General features: G+C 42.4%; 1 protein-coding gene across 1 annotated transcript in view; it reads right to left on the bottom strand.

Moving 5' to 3' along the window:
- The window catches only part of NOL12 (nucleolar protein 12), an 87,770-nt gene extending 80,445 nt beyond the window's left edge, over positions 1-7,325 (bottom strand). Inside the window, exons 1-5 of the mRNA XM_042469958.1 lie at positions 6,902-7,325; positions 5,737-5,842; positions 4,582-4,630; positions 4,199-4,341; positions 2,601-2,683 (exon numbers count right to left, since the gene is read on the bottom strand). Of these exons, the coding sequence (XP_042325892.1) occupies positions 2,601-2,683; positions 4,199-4,341; positions 4,582-4,630; positions 5,737-5,842; positions 6,902-7,080 (560 nt within the window). The 5' untranslated portion in view covers positions 7,081-7,325. The remainder of the gene's footprint in view (positions 1-2,600; positions 2,684-4,198; positions 4,342-4,581; positions 4,631-5,736; positions 5,843-6,901) is intronic.
- Between the last annotated feature and the right edge of the window lie 1,687 nt (positions 7,326-9,012).

The raw sequence follows: 9,012 nt of genomic DNA, 5'->3' as shown, positions 1-9,012 counted from the left end.
ACACACACACACACACACATCACTCAATAAACAAAGTTCAATGGGCAACTTCAACAAAATGAAAACATAGCACATTATAAAATCAGAAATCATTCTGTACTAAGAACAGAGGAAAATAAACTTTGTAGCAATTGATTAGATGCTGATTAATTAATTAAACTGATTAATTGCAGCAGCTAAACAATTTGAAACTGAAGAGGAATAAAATCCATAAAGTTAGCACAGCATAAAACCATAACATGAAATGTAGCATGACTAGGAGAATAAAAATATTAAAGCAGTTGGGCTGATTTGGGGAGGATGTTCCTCAGAGGGAGAGTCACTACCAAGAAGACCTCTCAAAATCATTCCTTCCCCACTAACTTATCTCCATTCAGCTATATTACCCCTTTCACATACTCTTCCCCTGTTTCTGCCTAATCAGTGCCTGTCACGCTCCTCCACAACCATCTGGCCTGTTGAGCATATTTTAACAGAATAAGTATACATGTTTCTCCAAATTATTGAATTAATTTATATCCTGATTTTCTTGAAATATGGGACCAAGGCAACCTATGACATAGATTAGAACAATTTATAATACAATAGTTAAGAAAATAATAATTAAACAAGCAATCATATCAAAAAATACCGAGACCATATGGTGCAGTGGTTTGAGTACTGGAGTAAAATTCCAGGGGACCAGGATTCAAATCTCCACTCAGCTATGGAAGCCTGTTGTGTGACCTTGAGCAAGTCATACTCCTTCAGCTTTCCGAAGAAGACAAAGACAAAACCCCCTCTGAATAAATTTTGCCAATAAAACTCTGTTACAGGTTTGTTATTGGGCTGCCATAAGTCAAAAACAACTTGAGGGCACACAACAGCAGCTATTTTTGTGCTCCTTAGATAAAACAGATGTTTATTTAATTGTCAAGTTCAGCTTCATTAAGGCGTAACATCAATATTTACATTAACAAATCAATATCCACAAGCATCATTAAGAGTTATTTATATTGTTGAAAGATGTTCCTATATTTCATCCTACTGAGTTCAATGGCGCATATTCTCAGGTAATTGTTACAGGATTGCTCAATAAAAGTCTGGCCACGGCCCAGCAAACTCCAATATACAATTAAAAAAATAAAATAAAGGGGGGGGGGAATACCTATGTCATCAAAATAAAACTACACTGATAAGTACATATCAAATTAAATTACTGACACCTGTTTAAACAAACAAACAAACTTATTGTCCTGCTTTCTAAAAGACAGTGGTACTGAGACTGTCTAGATTGCCATCTTGTGGAGAAGGAAAGAATCAGGAGATTCTGCTCAATAAAGCTAATTTGGGACCACAAGAGGCTACATCTGCATGGCAGAAATAATGTAGTTTGAGACTAATTTAACTGTCATGGTTTAATTCTATAGAATTCTGGAATTTGTAGTTTGTTGTGGCACTAGAGCTCTCTGATAGGGAAGGCTAAATTTCTCACAAAACTACAAATCTCAGAATTCCACAGTATTGAGCCACAGCAAATTATTTCTGCAGTGCAGATGTAGCCAGAGTCTAACTTGATGTCTTGAGGTCTGGATATCACTTTGTACGTCATCTGAAGAAGTTGGTTTACATCTACAAAAGCTCATGCTAAAATAAAAAGCAGTTAAGTCTTAAAGAGGCTGCAACATTTCTTTCCCCCTCTTCATATCCCTTCTTCCTTTTTATGCTGCAGAAGACTAATACAGTTACTTCTTGGAAAACTAACTTGATGTATGAATATACGAAGTGCAATGTATTAAAGCATGGTTGACACCAAGCAGAGATCAAGCGAAGTCTAGAGAAATTATTATGTGTAGGTGAATGACATGGGGGAAAGGAGGAATTAAACCCTCCAACTCAAAAAAAACCTGAACCAGCCCAGTTGATTTTCTTCCCATGGGTTTTGCTTTCTATCCTGCAGGAACATGGGCCATTAAGTTGGGGATGGGGATAAGAGAAAGAAAAGTAATAGAGCTTTACTGGTGGATGCATTAAAGGAAAGAAAACTCAGCAAACTGTTCTTACAATTTTTCTGCATGAAATCACTTTCCTCTCCCAGAGTTGTTAGTCTGATTTAACTACAGTCATCTACTTTCAGTACATATATTTTAACATGTATTGGTTTTATATTTTCTTTTAACTGGTGCTGTGTATCTAATTTGTCATTGTTTTCCACTTTGATCCCACAGAAAGAGAGGGGGGCAAAGAAACCATTATTATTGTTTTTATTATTGTTATGTAAATCTGTGGTTATTATTTTTTCCTTAATGTTCAACTGCAACCCTATTTTTACACTTTATTCCTTGACTCTCCAAGTCTTCATTATTTTCTGCTAGTAGCACAGTATCATCTGCATATCATAAACTGTTGGTGTTTCTTTCTCTAATCCTTTTTACGCCTCCTTCTTTTGTACACAGTAAACATCCAGTAACAACTTGTTCAGAGATAAGTCTGTCAATGGATCAAAAAGAGTAACAAGAAGGCATTCTGTCAACTCACAGAAAAATCTTTTTGAGCAATCCTTTCAGAGGACTAACGGGATATTCTGAACTAGTTTTGAGATAAAGGAGAGTTCATCATACCTTTGAGACAGGAAAGGATCTTTAGATTTCTTAGGCAATGTAGGTTTGATGGAGGCATCTTCTTTTTCCAGTTCTTGTTCTCCCTGAAAAAGCCAGGGAAACCACATGAAGCCAGACATCATCACCATTCAAAAGTCTAGAGCAGGGAAGGGGCACATCCAAACTGTAGGTAGAGTGAAGGCAAACCAAACTGAGTGGAACCAGATTTAATTGTTACTAATCTGAACATTTTTTCAATCTCAATTCTGTAAATCCCTATTTAGAAATAAGTCCTATTGCAACAACCACCTTATTTGCATAACACCATTCAGTTCTGTGCTGGGTGTTTAAGCTCCTCTGATCAGTTTGGAGATAACAGCAGAAGCAGCTTGTGGGCTGGATGGGAGTTCTTCCACAGATTACATCTGGACTCTAAACTAGGAGTTGGAATCCTAGACTACGTCCAATCAGCTACACAACAAAGCCAACGATGAGGAATGCTGTGAACTACAACCCCACAACATCTGGAGGGCCACACGATTGCCACCCCAGTCTATGAAGATATCCAGACAATTATAAGTCCCTACACACTTCATGTAGACACTAATTCTCTGCATACATCCACCCACAAAAAAACCATCTTGTACACTGTAGTGGGCAACTGTGGAAAGTCAGGGAGCTGCATTAGTTCTCAGGAGACCTTGGGTGCCTTACCTGTTCCAGGAATGAATGAATGAATTAATATCTTTTTTGCCCTCAGACATCTCTGAGGTACATGGGGGCATTTTCATCATGTTTGGGTTTTTTTTAAAGGCCTCTCCTGAACTAAACTGGCTGGTTGGGGGCAAAATGTGGTGAAATGCACTACTCATCCCCTAATGGAAGATTCCAGGACAAAGAAAAACCTGGAAAAAAATTGCAATCCCCCCTTTTACCCTTGGGGATCCTAGGGTCCTCCACATGTGGTGGAAATGCCCTCTGCACTTCCCCAGAGTGCATTTGGGGGCATTCTAAGTCAAAAACATTTTTTTACCCCTGCAGGCTGGGCCACACTTTGCTCATGCCTGTTTGTACACAGGCAGACTCCTGGTCCATCTAGCTCAGTACTGTCTACACGAACTAGCAGTTTTAGAGTTTCAGTCCAGGATCCTTTCCTGACATGAAATGGGATGTTCTGCACACTGAACTCCCCAACTCTTTGGACACTCTGACCAGGTAACTCTCCCATGTATATAAATATAACCAATCCAAAAAGCTCATTCCAACATATTGTCAAAGATTCATTTGCCAAACCGTTTGTTAAAATGAAGATTATAAAGTAGTGACAATTATCACATCATAGCTGTCCACTTTGAAAATATATATGTATACATTTATATGTATATGTGGATGCATGTTGTGCCGTAGATAGTTTCTACTGAATTTAAGCACAAGTAAAGAGAACTAAATGTGTATTCTCTCTTTCTTCCATTCATCTATTGCCTCCAAAAACTGAAGGTTAACTTGGAAAAATTACTTTTTTGGACAATAATCCCAGAATCCCGAGCCAACAAGGGGATTCTGAGATTTGTACACCAAGAAAATACCTTGTTCTCCACAAGCAAATGAGAAAACATTACCTCCTGGGTACTTAGTCCTACCAGGCGTGTTCCTGAGAGGTCCAGGTCACTGACTGTAGTAACAGTGACAGTGTGGCCTGGGTGATCGTAGCTCACAGACTCTGTCCGGGATGTCACCAGATGCTCTAATTCGTCAGCTTCCTCTGAAAAGGTTAAAGAAGGAACATGATGGAATTACAAATATTAAATCAGTTTCTCCAATAAAATGGATGGGAAAACAGGATCAAAAGTAGCAAAAAAAAAAGCATCCTGAATATAACATTCCTTCAGATATTGAAACATGGCTATCATATCACTTCTTAATCTTCTCTTCTCCAGGCTAAATGTACTCAGCTTCCTAATTCACTCCTCATAGGCCATGGTTTTCTTCAGGCAGGACTCACCTAAGGCATCTTCTCTTTCCTTCAACATCTTCATGTATTCCTTATGCCTCTAAAAGGCAAGCAAAAGAAACGAAGGTTTCAACACATTGATTTAAAGTAATTGTTTATACAAGAGATGAGTCAAAAACCAATCATCCACTGTTTTCTCACAGAGCTGATGGTCACTTCCCAGTTGTCAAGAGTTCATTTCTCAGGCTCTCAGGGCATAAAATGTCAGCAAACAATACACACACACACACACTTCTGGGACACACCTTGCTTGCCAAGCTATATCTATCACTATTTCTTACACAACAGGGAGTTTAGGGCCAAAGGCCCCCCATCTACCAAATTTCTGGGTAAGGAAAAAAACTGGAAGGAAACACCAGGAAGGAATGCAGCTAAATTGCAGAGCAACTGTTTTTTCATGCAGAATGTCCTAGGTTCAATCCCTAGCAGTTTCAGGTAGTACTAAGAAGCATTCCTGCCTAAACCAGGGGAAATGCTTCTGCTAGTTGATATCATCAAACTACTCAGTATAAATTAGCTTCTTGTGCTGCTAGTTCTTAAGCAAGCATTCATATTCTTCATTATCACTTCACAGGTCACATAATGTTACAGAATTCATCTTTGTCTTCTGAGAACAGGGAAGGCCAGGAGAACACTATGGAATTATGAATACAGTCAGCCCTCCATGTTCACAGATTTTTATTCATAGATTCGAGTACTGTATCCACGGTTTTATCCGCGAGGGTCTTGGAACCAAACTGCAGCAGATACCAAGGGCACACTGTATTGCTTTGCGGGGTTCAAAGCTAGGGGCAGAGTTGCAAAAAGTGCAAATTCTCTTATTCCCAAGGAAGTAGCAGCTAGTAAAGCAACACTGCTTCTTGTGATTTTGGAAAAGAAGCACCAGATATACCCTCCAATGTTCTTCTGTTGCATTCAGTATCACACGGATGGGAATCACAGGGCTCTCCAGATGTTATCCTTGAATGTTAAGGATAAGGAATGCTGGGAGTTACAGTCCAATATCATCTGGAGATACTGTATTTGAAGCTTTGTGGAGTTCTGGAGTTCTCTTCAGCAAGAGACTTCCCTCAGCTGTTTTGGGTCAGTCATACTGCCTGCAGAACATCTTTAGACAAACCTGACCACCACCAAGTTGGACAGTACCTCTTCCTTCATCTTCTTTTGTTCTTCTTTCAGCTTGTGTTTTATCTCCTCCATCGCTATTTTTCTCCTCTCAACCTTACGTTTGTGGAAGCCGGTCAAGTACTCTCTGGGAAGAGTAAATAGATTGCAGCACATTAGACACAGGGAAAAAGACAGCCTTTATTCTCCAACACACTTTATCTGCATGCTTCTAACAAGTTACCTTGCACAGCGATTTAGGGGGAAAATGTAAAACATTTGCCTGTATAAGCATCCCATATGCCCATGCCATCATGTGAAAGTATATGTATATCTTTTTCTGTTTAAATTATGTTTTCTATTTTAACACATTGTACCCCATCTCAAGTCTTGAGGAGAGGCAGGAAAGAATTATTATTATTATTATTATTATTATTATTATACATTTTAGTTGAATGCCCTCCAGTCTGAGCATGCCTAGGAAGCATGGATTTAATATTTCTGTATTTACTAGCTTATATATAGTCATTTCCTACATTTTAGTTGAATGTCCTCCATTTTCAGCATCCCTACGAAGCATGGATTTAAATATTCCTATGAGTGTTTGTAGCTTTTATATAGTCATTTCCTACATTTTAGTTAAACACCCTCCACTTTAAGCATGCCTAAGAAGTATGGATTTCATATTTCTATGAGTATTTAGTACTTTTATTTAGTCACTCCTACATTTTAGCTCCTCCAGCTTGAGTATGCCTAAGAAGCATAGCTTTAAACATTTCTATGAGTATTTTGTAGTTTTTAGTTAGCTATTTCCTACATTTTAACTTGAATGTCCTCCATTTTGACCATGCCTAAGAAGCATGGATTTAATATGTATGCATTTAGTAGCTTTTATTAAGTCATTCCTACATTTTAGCTCCTCCATTTTGAGCATGCCTAAGGAGCATGGACTTAGGGACAACAAAACAAACTGCAGAAATAATCCAGTTTGAGACTTGCTTGAGCTGCCCTGGCTCAAGGCTAGGGAATTCTGGGAACTGTAGTTTAGTGAGACGTTTATTCTTCAGAGAGAGCTCTGGTGCCACAATAAACTACATTTCCCAGGATTCCCTAGCACTGAGCCAGGGCAGTTCAAGCGCTCTCAAGATGGCTTGTTTCTGCAGTGTCTTTTGGCCCTTCTTCGAGGCCTGCTTGCTCCCTCACTCACCGCCGCCTCTCCTCGTCGAAAGCAACCACCCTCCGGAGGGTTGCGGGTCCTTCCCTCTTGTTCTTCTTGCGGCCCATGACGACGGGCTCCCCATAAACCCAGCCTGGCTTCCTATCCTCCTCAGAGCCGGCCCCGAAAGGCCTGGCGCCGCCTCTTCCGCCGCCTCTAAAGGCCTCCATTAAAGGCCCCCCTCAGGCGCCATTTTGCCTCAGGGAGCCAGGGATTGAGGCTCCGTCTCTATGCACTGTATAAATCATACACACTTCTTTAAGTGCCATGGCTCCATGAAATGCTAAATGCAGGCTTCTTCTTGGGCAATGCTCAAAATGGAGGACGTGGAAGGAAAATGGGAGGACATGGCCAAATAAAAGCTGGAAACATCCATAGAAATGTTAAATGTAGGCTTCTTGGGCAATGCTCAAAATGGAGGATATTCAAAGAAGATGGAGGGCATGACCAAATTAAAGCTAAAAATACTCAGAAATATTAAATCTGTGCTGCTCAGGTGTGCTCAGAATAGGGTTGCCATAAGGCAGGACCTCCAAACTGGGACAAATGTAGGACAAATGTAGGGCCACATTTTCAAATGTAGGACACGTTTTTTAAAATGGAGGACACATGAAAAAATTGATAATTTTTTAAAAATGTTAATATAAATGCATGTTTCTTAGGCATGCTCAAAATGGAGGACATTTTGGCATTATTCCTTGCCAAAGCGCCATGTGCTTGCAGACAGATGTTTTCTGCAATGGGGATTCTGCTTCCACACCATGAGAATACCATAGCTATTTTCTGTGTTCTCGTATGCTTAAATCTTATGGCAACCCTAAGGAAACTCCATGAAGAACGCAGGGAAGGAAAATCAACATTTGGGATGTGGGCTGGAGAGGAATGCTGAGGATACCATGGAGGCCAGAAAGACAAACAAACGGGCCCCTGAGCAGATCAAGCCAGAAATTTCCCTAGAAGCCAAGATGATCAAATTGAGGCTGTTGTGCCTTGCCACATTGTGACAAAGCATGAATCCAAGAAGGATTCCAAAATTCCCCATTTTGAGTATGGTTTAGAAGCATGGATTTAATATGACTATGTTTTTAGCTTTTGTGTGGTCATGGCCTCAATTTTTCTTGAATGTCCTACATTTGGCAGTGCCTTGTCCTCCTTTGCAATTAGGACATCTGGTCACCCGCTGGGGATGAAATTATGCAGGGGGACCAGGTGTCTTCCTTTGCCAGAATGTGCCCTACAATTGTCCAGGAGGAATTTCAATGTCCTGTATTTGAGCATGCCTAAGAAGCATGGATTAGTATTCCTGTGTTTGCAGCTTTATTTAGTCATGTCCTCCATTTCCTTTAATGTCCTCCATTCTGAGCTAGGGTTGCCATATCCCGCCCCCTGGCGGACAGTCCGGTTTGGGCGGTGCGGTCCCGGTTCCCGGTCCGGTTTGGCGCCCAAACCGGGACGGCCGCGCCCACCGCGGCCCCCGCGGCTGGCTCCAAGGCCTTGCTGAGGCCTGGGAGGGGCTTCTCCGCGGTTGGAGCTCCAGCCGCGGAGACGCTCCTCGCCCCTGCCTGGGCCCCAGCATAGCCAGGGGAGGAGAGGAGGAGGCCGTTTCCCACCGCGGCATCGCCGCGATGACAGGCGGCCCTCGCCCTCCGGGAAGGAGGAGGGGGCCGTTGCCACCGCGGCGATCGCCGCGATGACAGGCGGCCCTCGCCCTCCTTCCCGGCCTGGGAGCCGGCCGAGGCTTCCTCTCAGGCCAGGAGGAGGGGGGGCGTTTGCCAACGGGCGATCGCCGCGATGACAGGCAGCCCGGCCCTCCTTCCCGGCCTCTGTGGAGTCTTGGGCCTCCACAGAGGCCGAGAAAGGGAGTGGGGCCCCCGCATCACGCATTCCGGCGCTCTCCTCCCTCCTTCCCGGCTCTATGAGGCCCAGCCTCACAGAGGCTGGGAAGGGAGTGGGGGCCGGGAGGAGGCTGCTTCCCCCGCGGTGATCACGCGATGAGGAGCAGCCCTTGCATCCTTCCCGGCGTGGGAGCAGGCCGAGGCTTCCTCCCAAGCCGGGAGGAGGAGGAGGACAAGGTTTAAAATGTAGGACCTTAAAAAAAAGGT

Source organism: Sceloporus undulatus, chromosome 5 (genome assembly GCF_019175285.1).
Source record: "Sceloporus undulatus isolate JIND9_A2432 ecotype Alabama chromosome 5, SceUnd_v1.1, whole genome shotgun sequence".
Lineage (NCBI taxonomy): Eukaryota > Metazoa > Chordata > Lepidosauria > Squamata > Phrynosomatidae > Sceloporus > Sceloporus undulatus.
The sequence above is the reverse complement of the archived record's forward strand: the minus strand, read 5'-3'. Positions and strand labels throughout refer to the sequence as shown.